General features: G+C 38.9%; 1 protein-coding gene and 1 long non-coding RNA gene across 4 annotated transcripts in view; one reads left to right on the forward strand and one right to left on the reverse strand.

The window, feature by feature from the left end:
* Nucleotides 1-8446: 8446 nt before the first annotated feature.
* Nucleotides 8447-10951, reverse strand: LOC142142840 (uncharacterized). The gene is made up of 2 exons (XR_012689353.1): nucleotides 10599-10951; nucleotides 8447-9004 (listed from the first exon to the last, which is right to left on the reverse strand). It is a non-coding gene; the product is annotated as an uncharacterized LOC142142840 (long non-coding RNA).
* A 424-nt stretch (nucleotides 10952-11375) lies between these two features.
* Nucleotides 11376-16820, forward strand: part of NT5DC1 (5'-nucleotidase domain containing 1) — a 332570-nt gene continuing 327125 nt past the window's right edge. For 2 of the 3 annotated variants that reach the window (XM_075202953.1, XM_075202950.1), the window contains exon 1: nucleotides 11377-11595. In XM_075202953.1, coding sequence (XP_075059054.1) covers nucleotides 11503-11595 — 93 coding nt within the window. In that variant the 5' untranslated portion in view covers nucleotides 11377-11502. Of the gene's footprint in view, nucleotides 11596-16820 lie in introns of all 3 variants that reach the window. The other variant, XM_075202951.1, reaches the window with a different exon arrangement.

Below are 16820 nucleotides of genomic sequence, written 5' to 3' on the forward strand. Positions count from 1 at the left end.
GGAAGGTAGCAGTGGTATTGGTGGCAAGGAGTTTGTAGGTGGTTGAGTCTGATAAAATTCTTGTTGTCTCAGCTAAATAATCACTTGTTTAGAATGACAATGCCCCTACCTTTGTCGGCTGGCTTGATCACTATATTACGTATGAATCTGTGCACATCTACAAAGGTCTCTAACTTGTTAAGTTTCTTGGTTGGGGCATACTTCATCCCCTTGTTTAACAACCTGACTTCTGTGTCTGTTAGTTTGTAGTCACTTAAATTTAAAATGCCTACCGGCTGGACGGCGGTATGGGCGACATTGGACTTTCTCTGAGGTTTTTTTTTAACCCACCCCTTGTTCCTCTCCTGTGTCGTTTAATTTCCTTTTGTTCAGATTCGTGGTGAGTTTTTTTAGTGCCAGACTTGGTCCTAAAAAAACAGTCTTGGTGGGGTTAGTTGAATCATCGGTATGGTTGTTGTTTGTTGTGAGTGGTGTTGAATATATTGTATTGTTCAATAATGGAGCTAATGATTTCCTTGTTGTAGTAATCTAGATACATGGATGCACTTGAATAGTGTCTGCATCCAGAATATTGGAATGTACTACTTCTTGTGTGTGCAGATTATCTGCGCCTGAACTATGTTATCTGATTACGCTGTAGCTTATAACAATTGGTATTCTTAACGTCATTCTATGACACTCCATATAGGGTAACTATATATGCTCAAAAACAATCTAACACACAACAAACTCCATCTGGCATTAATCATCAACTGAGGGAAGATAGACAGGAATTTAATACAGCACATTACGAGACCCATTCATCCTTGAGAAAGTCTCCACTATGAGATGAAACGCGTTGGAACGAGACATCCTCCTTACCACTCACAGGCCCGGAAAGACGAAGTGACGCAAGTGCGTTCCACAGTGAAACGCACACGGTCCGCCTTTCACAACCACCGGGGAGACCTATCATATCAGGTATTAACTCGATCACTTCCAATTTATCCCATCATATTGAGTTTTTATTACAACCTTTCGTTAAACAACAGAAATCATATATACAAGACACTTCACACATATTACAATTACAGGCCCGGAAAGAGGAAGTGACGCGAGTGCGTTCCACAGTGGAATGCACACAGTCCACCGTCATTGTCTAGGCATGATTAGAGACACCGTGGTCAAGGAGATTTTCTCCTGTTGCCATTACCTCACATACGGTGAGCATTTATTTAGACTGACTACCCTGTATGTGGTATATTATCCTTACTCATCTACACTCGTGCTTTATTATGCCTTGTATTCAAGCAACAATTGGTTGTTGTGCTAGTGGCTGAAAAACCATAATTGTATTTTATGATTAGATCCTTTAATGTTATTAGTATTTACATTGTGTATTGAATTGATGTGTATACCTGTTTATCATATTAAAGTTTTTAGTCCATTTTTTATCCTTGGTATAGCATTAATTTTGGGTGGACCTATGCTAATACATGGTCAATAATTTGAGATTAAGTTGTACATTATATGTTCGACGTCCTCCTAATTACACTTATTGGGTCTCCTGACCATATTATTTGTTTTATTTGAGGACTTGTGGACACTTAACCTGCATGATTCTTGGAGTAACCGATTATATAACAAGAACTTATTATAGAATTCTCAGGAAACAATTGTACCTCCATTGGGACATCTCACTACAATTAACTTCAAGACCAAGTCAACATTGGTGACGCATCCAATTCCCCTACTTCAGACTGTTATTAACATTCGACGATGTTTTATATATCAGTTGGACACTAATCTGTATATCACTATCTGTGTATCCTATATACCCATTTTGGGACATTTAAATTTTGTGTATTGATCATCACATATTTTCAGATGTATGCCTTATATAACTATATTGATTTATTATTTGTGGGAGAGGACCGTTTTATGTCCATTGTAATGTACTAGATGTTTTGTTTCTAGAGGTGATACATATAGGTCTCAAATACTTTGATCAATTTAAATCACTGTTCCCCGTTTACTATGAGCGCGGATGGAATGTTCTACATTTTTTAGATTGAATAATCAAGGAGGGATACCTTGGTCCCACTGCTGCTATAGTATACTTGTGTAGTCTGACTTCTGAGTGCAGTGCAATATCTATTTACAAGAGTCCTATAGTGTCAAGCCCTGCAGATACCGTGCGAGCACCCGTCAGAACAAAGGAGACTTAGCATGGCAGTGGAACAGCTCACAGCTGGGATACGGCAACCAGAATGCAGGGTCCAGCACTCCGTGGCAATTACCAGTTGGCTGCGGGCTCCATCTCCGGTAGGCAGTCGGTCGTGGGGTGCTGTGGGAGCACGCAGGGCAGTCGTCAAGTGTAGTGGGCCCTGTCAGGGATGGCCCATTAGCTCCAGGATGGTCTCCACGGTACGCACAAACACTCTGCGGTGCGGAGAATTCAGACACAGGTTTAAGGGACAATTGGTAATAAAATAACCCCCTGGGAAGCTCTACAGATGAATGTAAAGAGGGAGAGCTCCTGCATCCACGCATGATGGCCACCAAGCCACATCCTGTTAGGTTTGGTTTTACAATCTTCTTCCCCCAGGCAATTCATACACCATACAAAAAATCCCTAAGCTCATACTGTATACTTAGAAATACGTTCCTTTATTCAAATTTTAAAATATCAAATGGAACTAGACAGGGGTGCCCCCTATCCCTGCTTATATTTACCCTGGCAATGGAGCCATTAGCATAAAAGAAAAGATCTTCTGAATCCATCATGGGTACTCAGATTGGAAACCTAACACACAAAATCTACCTCTTCACAGATGATGTTCTACTGTTTGTAACTGTACCACGAAACCCTACTTTTTACTATAAACTGAACACATCTAAATCAGAAGCCCTAGGTTTCGAATTTGTACAAGACTCTCTCCAAACACTCAAATCTATTATATATATATATATATATATATATATATATATATATATATATATATATATATATATATATATACTTGTTGTTCCACATCTTGGAAATATTTATGGATACTTATTCCCTCAAATCTATTCAACGCTATAGAGTGCAATTATCTAACACTGTTAAAACAATTTGATTAACTAATTAAATCATGGGCCAGCTATGTGGTCTCGTGGCTGGGACGAATAGCAGCTGTAAAGATGATGCTCCTCCCAAAGATCTTATACTTGTTCATTCTATCGCCTACTTAAACTAATCATTACTTTTTATATGGTATCATTAAACTTTGTATGGAGAGGTAACCACCCAAGACTCGCCAGACAGGGTGTGTTTATATCCAAATTTAAAGGAAGTCTAGCCGCTCATAAGCTAAAAACCAGGCATACTGATTAGACCAACTTACACACTGGCTAGACACCTCCTCTCAAAAGCTTTGGGTTGATATGGGAAAGAACTATCCTCTGATGAAGTTATATATATTATAACAAAACATGTAAAGAAAAGTCCCTGTACTTTTATCCATTATCTCGTTGGTGTACTGTGAACGATATATTCTGACTTTTTGATTTGGTACAACATGTTTATACCCTGGGAGATCATACAGCAACTTGTGGATTGAGGACTGTAGTGTGTCAGCTGCCAAATTACCCTCATTACCTAACAGAGCACTTGAAAGGAGTTTCCACACTACTGGTTTGGGCTAGCGAAAAGCAGCCACAGTAGACATTCATTTGCAGTGAAAGAGTGCTGCCTTCTGAGCCGATATAATTATTGAGTGAGCCATTATACTACAAAGGGTCCCACAAGTAATTTTAACACTGCAGGTGATCGTGAACAACTTTTCTGCTGGTGTAATCATCTGAAAATGGGATACGCTAACGTATGTGCAGTAGTGGATTTACATCTATTCTTCTCTCGGATAATATAACAAGCTGTTGTTCTCTATCATATATCATCAAATCAGCGTGTTTTATATAATGCAGGACTGGTGCTGGAGTACACTTCTGATAAGTATACAATCTTAAAAAGGGGGGGTGAACCAATCCGCTCCAAGGTAAGGACAACCTCAATTAAATGTGGTTAAATATAACATATAAAATGAGGGGGGGGGGGGGGTGCTCTCATAACTAGACGGATCTAGACATTGAGAAAATACAGTTGATAATAAATATCAGCTGTAAAAAGTAGTATGTGAGGCACTCCTGTCCATAGAAATAAGTATAAAATCAACTTTATTGATAACTGTTTATTAAATGAATTTGGATAGATAACCAGATGTCATTATGGTCGGCGAATTTAAAAATATAGTAGTGATAAAGATTGAAATAAAGTGTAGAAGAAATAAAAATGACCCTTAGGGAGAGCCGGTTATATCTATTATATATCAAAATTGTATTACATTTGCATATAACTTATTGCATGGGTCTGATCTATACTTGAATTATTTATTAGTGAGACCACTGTAAACTGATATAGTGTGTCTATTAAAGGTATTCGTTCATGATATCTGCAGACAACATTGTAACTATCAAAGGGTTATTATTGATCCCAAACTGATGTTATCATGCATACATATAGAGCATTCTCACATATTAATGTTTTAATTTTTACTCCATTAAACTTTGCCTTTTGAGTAAAAATTAAAACATTAATATGTGATATATAATAGATATAACCGGCTCTCCCTAAGGGTCAGTTTTATTTCTTCTACACTTTATTTCAATCTTTATCACTACTATATTTTTAAATTCGCCGACCATAATGACATCTGGTTATCTATCAAATTCTTTTAATAAACAATTATCAATAAAGTTGATTTTATACTTATTTCTATGGACAGGAGTACCTCACATACTACTTTTTACAGCTGATATTTATTATCAACTGTATTTTCTCAATGTCAAGTATACAATCTTCCCATATGGGTTCATGTCAAGTACATGTTTTATCAGTATATCAGAGCTATAATTACATCAATTGAATTGTAATAGTCCAATAGTCAATAGTCTGTTTAGTATGCTTCAGTGTGTGTATTACATTCACTAGTGGTATATTGTTTTAAGAATATGAATATGTGCTAAACATTTTGAATACTGGTTCTATGTAATTTAAACAGTGTAGACTGTAGTGTTAAATATAAATATATTTCATATTTTAATAATGTTATTTTCGTTGTGTTTGCAACAATAGGCAGATTTGTTTCGATTAGAAGGTGGATTTGATGTATTACTAATTTTTTTTATATAACCTATTTGTATTTGATTCTTAATGCCTTAGGATTGGCACTGCTTTTTCCACCCTCCCCCTTTTTTTTGTTTAGTTCTGATTTTAGAAAACTTTTTGTTCCAGCTGCTGCCTTGTACCTAATACTTTGAGTGGCCAAACTTTGTCTTTATTTGTTATATTGAAAAGAACAACTTCAATCTTTTGCCATTAGAGGACTCTATGTGGATCGACAATAAACACAGACCACTGAATAAGACCGCTTTAAGGAGCGAACTTGACTCCCTAGATCTATGGGATAAAACTATTAAGTCTACTCTTTAATGTACTCACCCTTCCTCTCATCTTTCATATCCTTTGCTCAAGTGCAAGACAAGTGCATGCGCAGACCTGCATCCATGATGGCGTCCATCAGCGGGGACGGACGGGGCCGGCAGACAGGTGAGTGAGCCGGGTCACGGTCTACAGATAACGAGGAACCAACGTATGACACAAGAATCATTGTTCTATATACATTAATCTTATATGTACGGCTTTGTCTCCTTGACAAGGTTAATGTAACACCCCCCTCTGTCCCTTGTGATTAATCACCCAGTTCCTTTTTTTTATGTCCCTTTAATATATATGGCTAAATGTTCAACATAATGCTAATCCGAACCTTTTAAACTCTCTATATCACATAAAGAGGGAACTTCATTAAATCATTTTGTTTTGCAGTTGGCTAGTTGTTCTGATAATGTTTGCTGGTGTTTTTCTTTTAAATAAACTACATTACAACTGCAGTCATAAAACTAGTTTTTTTGACCTCCACAAAATATGCTTATCTCTCCATTGGACTAATCTGGCCAATAAGTTTACCTACTCTATATGGCCATTAGTGTCATTTAAATTTTACCTACTTGGCGTAGAGTGGGAATCACAGTACAATATGAAGTTTTAGTAGTGTAAAGATTCTATGCTAAAAACATTAGACATAGTGAAACATGTGGAGTTCAGTGATATGGGGAGTTATTATTGCAGAGCAGGTATATATTATTATGGGTGGTGATATAGAGACGTATTACAATCCCCATTGGTAGCCACAGTGCACAGATCTAGGGGTAAAAGTATCATAGTGCGGGTTGTACAAGTCGCCGGAAATCGGCGAGATGACAGCTTAAATTTAAAGCGGCGCTGCCTTGTAAAGAAGGCAGCGCCGCTTTAAATTTAAGCTGTCATCTCGCCGATTTCTGGCGACTTGTACAACCTGCACTATGATACATTTACCCCCTAGTCTCCATCCCGTTTTCCTGATCCTGTATGCACCTCCATTCATTGATTCCATAGGTTTGATTGATAGGTTTATGCATCCACACTATGTTGGTAGTGCTAGTTTTTTATTTTTAATAAATTTGCAAAAATCTCAAAAAAACATTTTTCACGTTGTCATTATGAGATAGTGTGTGTAGAATTTTGAGGGAAAAAAGGAATTTATTCCATTGTGGAATAAGGCTGTAACATAACAAAATGTGGAAAAAGTGAAACGCTGTGAATACTTTCCGGATGCACTGTATGTACGTCTAGTCGCTATTCAATGAAGAAGATAAAATAAGTACAGCCAATTACATACGCATGTGCCCTGGATACAGCATAGTCATTCAATCCTAAAGTCTGTGATCAAGAAGAATGTTTGTCCCAGAGCTGCTGCTTATATACAGTTGGTGTTACATTTAAAAGAATAGAGATGATTTGGCATGTTTCCATAGGTTCAGGCTTCAGGACAGTCCAGTGAAATGCAGGTCATTGGCCATTTCAAACGATGCCCTTGAAGGGTGGGGGGTCAGCTCTCCTTTGAAAAGCTGGTTCAAAATGGTCTATCTGCATTACACACATAATACCATTCTCATCATTTATTCCCTATAATCCATAACTCACATATGCAAGGTGTGATCTCTTAGCCGATAGAAACGGAGGTCTGAGGATAAATAGGGGATTAGAAGGATACTAGACATGTTGTTTCCTATATCCTGAACCTTAGATCTCACTAATGTGTATAACTATAAACTCTGTTACATTTGATTATAAATGACTATGTGTTGTAATTAATTCACCTTAAAATAGTTCCAAGTGAATGTGTAAGTGTAAATGTGTGTGTGATATAGATTATATAATATATATGTATGTATGTATGTATGTATGTATGTATGAAGTGTCACGGTAAAGGCTCTGACAGTAACTGTCAGAGCAGGAGGTTACCCATTTCCAGGGCAGGTATTATTTAGGTTGGTTGGTGCTCATGTAATTTCCATCACAGGTTTGTCTCCTGGTTTGTTTTAGTAACCTTTCCTTTCTGTTATACAGTGTCTCACTTGCTACATTAAGATATATCAATACTAATTTATTTTACAGCTGCAGCCACTATGCAGTCAGCTCCTGCAACATTGCATCTGAAAAACAACAGTAATTTTCCACAATCAGCCAGATGAAAAGATTGCATCGGAAAATAGATTAACAATTGTAATAATACAAACGTGTTTGTTACTGTTACAAATTTTATTATTCAGGTGGAGATAGAAAATTCCCCAAAATGTTATCATTAAAGTTTTGGAAAATGCATTCCCAATGTGTCAGGATACAAGTTTGTCTTCAAAAGTTGAAGAGTATTTGGGGATTTTCAATTATATAACTGAAAACTAAGTAACTTACATATGCTAAGATATTGATTTAGCTCAGCGTTTCCCAAAGCCATCCCTCAGGGACCCCTAACAGTGCAGGTTTTCCATGTGACAAGTGAAAGAATTATTCCACCTGTGGATCTTTCAAAACAAGTCAGTCAGTAATGAATACACCTGTGCTCCAATAAAGAAATATGGAAAACAAGCACTGTTAGGGGTCCCTGAGGACTGGGTTTGGGAAACACTAATTTAGCTAGTGTTTTTATGATGTATATAATATGTTATAAATAATTGGAGTGTTGTGAGAAAAAGCATTTCGTTTTGAAAAAAAGTTTGTAATAAAGATAAATATAATGTTCAAATTAATGAGACCTGGCATATAGGTCCTGTATGTGGCAAAGAGCAACATGTCCAAACACACTGTAGCCAGACATGGGATAGCAGGCAGGTACAATGGGGAAAGCGTTAACAGGGGTGCTGAAAATTTTTATATTCATACTTAAAAAATGTTATTGTGTAGAGATTTATGCTAAGAATGCTAATGTCAGAATGTGCACCATACCTTTTATTGAGAAGTTAATTGTCAATGTTTATTAAATTCATGTTTTGTTTCTTGTTTTTTTTTTTTTCTTTCTGAATCTAAGCCAGGTCTAAAACTGTGAAGACTTCTCTGTCTGATTAATGAATCTCAATGCTTAAAACCTTTAAAGACTCTTGAACATAAGGAGATATTACTACTATTACACACATTAACACAAAACGGTTTATTGAAAATTTCCACAAATTGTTTATAAATGTAATTCCAGAAACGGAAGGATTACAGTCTTGCTCAACCCCCCCTAAGTTTCTGGTCTGTGTAAGACAGCTGGTGAATTCTGAAACTGGGTCAGAATTCGTTTTGTTTGGCTCATGATCTCATGATCTGTACAAAGAGAATTTTCTCCCGATAGGTAGGACTAAGTAGTTGCATGGAATAACTGAATCAGGTCATACCTCATCATTAACTAGGCATGTAAGAAACGAACTCACCCATAAGATTTTAGTGCTCACCATAAAGTAGTTCTAAGGCATATTGTTTTTACCAATCATAGTTACGTTAATATGCCTGAATTTGCAGTGGATGACTCCTATGACATTAAACATTTTGGCCAATCTCTATGATCTAAAATGTACACTTGAAATATAACTTAACCCCACTTAAAGTGACATTTTAAATCCCTCTGGCAAAACCGAAGACAATCTGTGATTTTACAATACCTTGAATTGATACATTTATCCTTTTTTGGAGTTCAGTGTTACATGCATTGACACAATGCAAAATATACTTTAGCATTTCAGCAAGGGTTGTTCCTTTTGGGCAAGCCATCCTTAATAAAATATTTATCCTACCTACAGTAAATACCTGTTACCTGAATCTAACAACCTGCTTGCTGTGGTATATGTCCTGCTGAAGCCTTGCACATTTTTCCAGGTATTGAGACCTACAGGAGATACTTTGACATTTTCAGCTTACCTCAATATAGCTATATTGTGACACATAGGAGGGAATTCAATTGGCCGCGTTACTGTAAAAAGTAACAAGGCCTGCGCACTATTAGTTATTACGGTAATAGCGCGCTTAAATACCGTTATTACGGTAGTTTTAACGCCAGCTTCTTGCTACGAGCAAAAAGCCAGGTAAAATTTACAGTAACAGCGGTAATAGGTTTAACCCTGCGCTACTTTGGAGTCAAATTGAATTCCCCCCCCATCTTGACTTATATATTGTTTTAGAGCGACAAGACTATATTTTCTTTTCTTTAATAGAATAAACTGGACACAAAATATTGGTCCTCACATAGCAATAAAATATATAGGGGTAAAATCTAGCGAAAGTAGGACTGTTCGATTTCCCCTGCTCATTTGTGCCTACAACTTCGGGAAATTGTTTGCCATTATATTATTTTTCCTCCTCCCTCATAACATAACAATGTCACTAATATAAGGACTTATAAAGCAGGCAAGAGATGTTACATGTGAGATGCTCCCTAACCATATTCACCAAATGTTGAAGACAGCATAAACACCACTTAAAATAGATTGTCGACACACACAGACCATGGGAAAAAGACAAAAAGGACATGGTGCATTGATCATCATCAATATTTATTTACATAGCACCAGCAAATTCCATAGCGCTTTACAACATTTATAAAACTGTGTGTACAATTGTGAAATATCAATTATTCTTACAGTATGTACCAGCTATGGTGCTTTGCTTAAAAGTCACCAAAGCTTATGAGGAATATACCAGGGGGTAAATGTATCAATCTGCGGGTTCTTCAACACCCGCGTGTTCAGCCTCTTCCGCGATTGTAAAGGGTTAACTTCCCTTTACAATGCAGCGCCGCTTGAAATTTAATCGCGGAAGAGGCTGAACACGCGGGTGTTGAAGAACCCGCAGATTGATACATTTACCCCCTGGTATGCAATAAAAGCACCTGTAAGTGCAAGCCCTCAGTGTAGAAATTTCAGTAAGTATATAGATACAGCAGTATCTGTGTACAATTATTTTACAGAGTTGGTAGAAAGCTGCAGTTAAGTTTTTCTCCATGCAACATTATGCGGCTAGATATATTACATAGCCTATTTATCAAGCCTTAAGCCATGCGGAAAAAGCTTTTGACAATTTAACAAAAGCCGAAAGTTGAGTACACGCTATGGGCCCGAGTCATTAAGGAGAACAAAGCAAAAAAGAAAAAAGAGTAACTTTGCACCTTGGCAAAACCATGTTGCACTGGAGGGGGGAGATAAATTTAAAATGTGGGAACAGATTTATAGTTGGGAAATGGTATGTACTATATGAACTTTAAATATCAATGTAATAATAAAAGTATCCACGGAGACACATTAACTTGGGAGTTTTTTCCCTGAGCCCCATAGAGGTGTGCAGAAAAATGAGCGGAGATTTCTTACTGTAATAGCCAGCAATATGCACATTGAGGAAACATTCAGCGTCACTTCACGCCGAATTAAATCTGACCTTAAGGGGGGTATTCAATTGACGGCGGGATCACCACAAAGCCCGCGCTCTAAAAATATTACCGTTAATACGGTAATATTGCGCGTAAATACCAGCTGCGAGCTGAAATCCAGCAAAATATTACCGTATTAACGGTAATATTTTTCGAGCGCGGGCTTTGTAGCGATCCCATCAATTGAATACCCCCCTAATAGTCAATTGCTCCATTATGTCATCTGTCATTGCTGCAATGACACTTAACAGGGCAAAATTGTGAATCATGATAGATAGGGCTACGTAATGATTTTCTTCAGTTATTAAATAAACCTAACCTAAGTTGGAACCATTTGATACTCACAATGGGGGTACTAAACAGGACAAGTTGAATAAGATAACTGGCAGCACATGTTTAATGACATACATTAACTACTGTACTTTCCTCCCAAAGTTACACTCATTCAAGTTCTGCCTAATACACATTGCTTACGTTAGAGATACACGGGGAAGCTACGGTCATTGTGCACTGACACACAGTTGCCGTAAAAAGTAGCGGGAAATACTAGCTGACTAGCGGCGGAGCCTATTGCGAGGAGCTCAACCCCGTGTTAAGGTGCTACACATTGCAGCGCTGTCTGCTCACACCCCTATCCCACCCAACAATGTCTGACCTCTTCTCCCTCTCTGACTGCGATGTTATCGGCTTCGACCTGGACCACACTCTGTGCCGGTACCGGCTGCAAGAATCCAGCAAGGTGAGTGTAGGGCGGTGAGTTGGTGGTTATGGATTTGGAGGAAGGACGCGCGTTACCCCCGAGGCCCTGTAGATAGCGAGACTCAACCTCAACGGGAGACAGAGATACTACTGCGAGAAAACTGCAGCGACTCACCCGGCTACCGCTCGTTCTGTCCTGAGGAAAGGGTTAACGAGCAGTTGTTGGTTAAAAATAGGCCTCAATGACATGCACTCCTGTCCTGTCTATGTGAGCATGCGCAGTCTGGGTTGGGCGTCGTGACGTCACTGCGTGCCACGGCTTACAGGTTATATTTTCAAGTCCCGCTGGTTTTCTGAGACGATATAGAAGTGAGGTATTCGGTGGTTGCTTGACACAATGTTGAAAGTCACTCAGCATAATCTGGAAAAGTAATTGAATATCCAAGTGTAGGGATGGAGACAAAGTGAAATTGTAATGCTCATTCTCAAAAGTGCAAACCCACAGCTGAAATACTGTTTTGCCTATTTTTGTGTCAATGCACTCATTGCTTTTACTGGTAAGCACATAGATATAGTGGTGTGTATGTGGTGGTGCAAAAGTTTGCATTGACTCATTTGACAAGTTAGGTGGATCACGAGCATGCCATGCCAAGAGAGGAGCACACCTGTGTTTATTTTAAAGCTAAGAAACAAGATTTTTTTGAGGTCCTGGAGATTGGGTCTCAGTCCTATACTTATAATGGGATGCAGTTTGCAGTTCCAGCTGCTTTTCTGTGTGAAAGTAAATTTCTAGGATCACTTTAACCAAAGTAATAAAAAACTTCCAATACACTAAAATTACATATGTAATACAGTACTGATGCCCCCACTGTCATGATTAAGCTATAAAGGAGTCTAAACAAAGAAGTATTATAGGAGAAGCTGAAATTAATGAAGGGTGAGGTTCCAAAGTGTTGACCCTGTGTATTTTTTCAGCAGCAAAACATTAATTTTATGGGTATGTTTCCAAACACTGAAGTAGGTGTCTATTTTTAAATGCACTTGGACAAGTAGAGAGTGTAGGAGGTCCTCGGATTTTGTAGTTCATAAAAGACCCCTACGGTCTCTCTACCTCTCAGTTAATGTATGTCTAACAGACGTCTTTGCTTTATGATTGACTTTGGGGGTTGCTTACTAACAAAGTGCAAATGAGCAGTAACCTGAAGCAGCAGGTCAGACATTTATTTAACATTTACTTACGTTGTTTAAAGCTAGGCAAGAAAATTACATTTTCATCAGTCAAGCTGTGCTCAAAATTGTTGTGTGTGTGGTGTTCCACCTATCAGCTGAGAATGACTAAAAGTCTGACCGAAAATGCAATTTGCTGCTGATTATGATCATTGTGTGTGAACTGTCATGATCTTGCTTGTACTAATCAGTTAGTAGCTTCTCCATTTTCCCATTTATTCTAACCCAATGCCTATTTAAAGGATATTCTGGTTGAAATCATGAGAAGGTGACCACATCTGGCGTTCACTTTATTTCTCTGATTTTGCTGTCCTGCATAACAATAGACATAGCAGCTCATGCAGCTGGTATGGTGCATCTTGGTGGCAAAGAACGTCCCCACAGCGACTTCCTGAAATTGGTTCTCTTCCCTCCTGTCAAAATGGTGGTGCTGGCTGCTGTGTTCCTCTAACATTAATCAGTGCAATTCCTTGTCTACACATCAAAATAGTACTTAGTACAAGCTTAGAAATAGTGTTTTGATGTATAGAGCACTACTAAAATGAAGGTTAAGCATTCCTTTAAAAGTTTTCTACTGGACTTTATAATTTTTAGTTATGCTTTTGCCTTCTACTCAAAAATGTGCTGTTTTACGGTAAGTTTGTGTGCTACTTGTTAACTTTGAACAATACAATTAGGGAACCACTTGGAGATGGCTTGGGGAAATGACTGGAGAAAATGGAAGGAAAAAAGCAAATGAGGGACAAAAATAATATGGGCTTAGTAAAGTGCGCAGAACAGTTTTCACTTGTTAACCAAAAGTGCCCCCATTAATAAAGTACACAAACTGCCATGAGTTACAATTTGACATTCTACAGTATGTACAGTACATCAATAAATTATTCATATGAACAGGACCTTGTATCTCGGGGTGTCTTTCCTTGACCTATTTATTTAAGTAAGGGCATTTTTTTAAATATATTTTCAAACCTCGATGAGTGACCAAAAGTAATTTGATGAGTGGAATACATCTTGACATTGACTACGATAAACTTATGTAGACATGGATTTTCTGTGAGATTTCTTAAACTCCTTTGAACAAGAGAGAGAGAGTTTCTTCCATAGATCAAAACAATACATGTCCCCAGCTTTAACATAAGTTAAATACTGACTGTTTTTTCATGTAGCACATAAATATCAACTTTAAATTTCAGTGTACAACAAATAAGCTATCAAGTATTTGTGTGCTACATGAAAAAACAGCCAGTATTTAACTTATGTGCAAAACAGAATACTAATTTGCACCCTTTGCATTGTAACATGGTGTTGTCCAGGAGACTGAAATAAGAAGTTTCTTAAGTTAAGATCCTTAATGAATTATGCCCAAGCTGTGTATCTACTGTGCTGACCATGGCCATATGCTTAATAATTGTCCTAAGAAGTCGGGAAACGCCAAGCCCTAATCTGTTCCGGAGAGGTCAGATTGGGTAACGTTAAACCCTCTCCTCCGTCCAACCTACCAAAGATATGTTCTTTTCCTATCGCATTGTATGGTCCATTAGGCCCTATACAATCCCACGCCTTGTTGGATTCTGGAGCAGCTGGGAATTTTAATTCACTCTCCCTTGTGTCTCAAGGTTCTTTGTCTACGCATCCTTTGGAATCTCCTGTCTCCATCACTGTTATTGATGGTTCCTGCATTTCTAATGGACTAATCAAGTGCAGCAAGCCTGTTATCCTTCAGGTAGGAGCATTACACAGGGAAACAATCTCCTTCCATCCTCTACCAGCCCTGTCATCCTGGGGTTGCCATGGCTCCAACGGCATTCGCCTCAAATGTATTGGACCACCTCCCAAGTTTTATCCTTGAGCCCAACCTGTTTTTGGTATTGTCTTTCTCAAGTTCGACCCCTTGCCTCTACTAGCATCTCTTCTGAGACCAAGTGTAAACTCCTCCCGGAACAATACTCTTCATTTTTGGATGTCTTTGATAAAACGAGACCTGAATACCTCCCTCCTCATCGACCTTGGGACTGTCCTATTGACCTCCTTCCTGGTCAGATTCCTCCTCGAGGACTTGTATATCCTCTATCCCTGCCAGAGACCCTAGCTATGTTCGATTATGTACAAGAAAATCTTCAATGTGGGTTCATTAGATCCTCCTCTTCTCCTGCCGGAGCTGGATTGATTTTCGTTAAAAGGGACGGGTCTCTATGACCGTGTATTGACTACCGGGGTCTCAATGCAATAACGGTTAAGAACCAATATCCTACCCCACTAATTACGGAACTTTTTGACCGGATCAAGGAAGCCAAAATATTTTCTAAATTAGATCTCAGAGGAGCCTATAATCTCATCAGAATCGGATCTGGTGACGAATGGAAGACAGCCTTTAACACCCGTGACGGCCACTATGAATACCTGGTGATGCCCTTTGGTCTGTGTAAAGCTCCGGCGGTCTTTCAGAGTTTCGTTAATGAGATTTTCAGGGACCTTCTCTATGAGTATGTTGTAGTCTATCTGGACGATATCTTAATCTTTTCCTAGAATATTCAGTCTCATCGTGCCCATGTGGCAGAAGTCATTTCACGACTCCGCAAGAACCAACTTTTTTGTAAACTTGAAAAGTGTCTCTTTGAACTACCTCGGATGTCATTTCTTGACTATATAGTCTCTGGTACGGGTTTAGAGATGGACCCAGAAAAGGTGCGAGCAATAATTGAGTGGCCTCTTCCTCTCGGTTTGAAACCTGTGCAGCGTTTCCTGGGATTCCCAAATTACTATTGTCGCTTTATTAAGGGATACGCTACCATTGTGGCACCCATCGTGTCACTCACACGGAAGGACACCAACCCTAAATCCTGGTCCCTGGAGGCCTTTGAATTCCTTAAGAAGGCATTTTCTTCTGCGCCCATTCTCCAGCAACCCAACACCTCTCAGGCGTTTTTCCTTGAAATTGATTCCTCTAATGTGGGAGTTGGGGCTGTCCTTTCTCAGAATTCTCATCCTAATCTATTTCATCCCTGTGCATTTTTCTCCAGAGAGTTCTTACTGGCAGAGAAAAATTATGCTATTGGAGACAAGGAGTTACTTGCCATTAAAACGGCCCTGGAAGAGTGGCGCTATTTGTTGGAGGGGGCTAGGCATCCAGTCACTATTTTTACAGATCATAAAATTCTTCTCTATTTACAGTCTGTTCAGTGTGTCAACCTAAACTTTTCTCGTTTTGATATCCGCATCACCTTTAAACCTGGAGAGAAAAACAATCTTCCTGTATCGTTGCCAATACTGAAGAGACACCATCTCGACCTATTTTGGATCCCAAATGTCTACTTTTCTCTACCCTGACGAATGCCTGCTTACCTCCGCCTGGGAAGACTTTTGTTCCACCTGGTCTCTGGAAGAAACTCCTAACGTGGTTCCATTCCACTCGTTTTGCTGGACATACTAGGGTTCGTAAAACCACCAAATTAATTTCTCGAAATTATTGGTGGCCTAAGTTTCATCTCGATGTTAAGGAATTTGTCTCTTCCTGCAGCACTTGTAGCCAACACAAGTCCTCCCGTCAGTCTCCAGCTGGCCAGCTAATTCCTCTGCTCATTCCGGATAAACCATGGACACACATTAGCATGGACTTTATTACCGACCTACCACCCAGTAAGAAACATAACACCATATGGGTTGCGGTAGATCGGTTTTCGAAGATGGCCCATTTCGTTCCACTCATTGGCCTTCCTTCCTCTCTGGTCCTTGCTGTACAATTTATCAAGGAGATTTTTCGGTTGCATGGCTGTCCTACTGAAATTGTGTCGGATCGAGGTGTTCAGTTCTTGTCCAAATTCTGGCGAGCCCTTTGTAAACTCTTTGGAATTCAGTTAAATTTTTCAGTCTCCTATCAACCTCAATCCAACGAACAGACTGAGCATGTCAATCAAGATTTGGAAACCTTCCTCAGAATGTTCTCCTCCGCAAATCAGGATCATTGGGTAGACCTCCTACCATGGGCTGAATTTGTACACAACAACGCTCTCCACGAATCCACTTCCTTTTTCTATTGTC

This window comes from Mixophyes fleayi, chromosome 3 (genome assembly GCF_038048845.1).
Source record: "Mixophyes fleayi isolate aMixFle1 chromosome 3, aMixFle1.hap1, whole genome shotgun sequence".
Taxonomy (NCBI): domain Eukaryota; kingdom Metazoa; phylum Chordata; class Amphibia; order Anura; family Limnodynastidae; genus Mixophyes; species Mixophyes fleayi.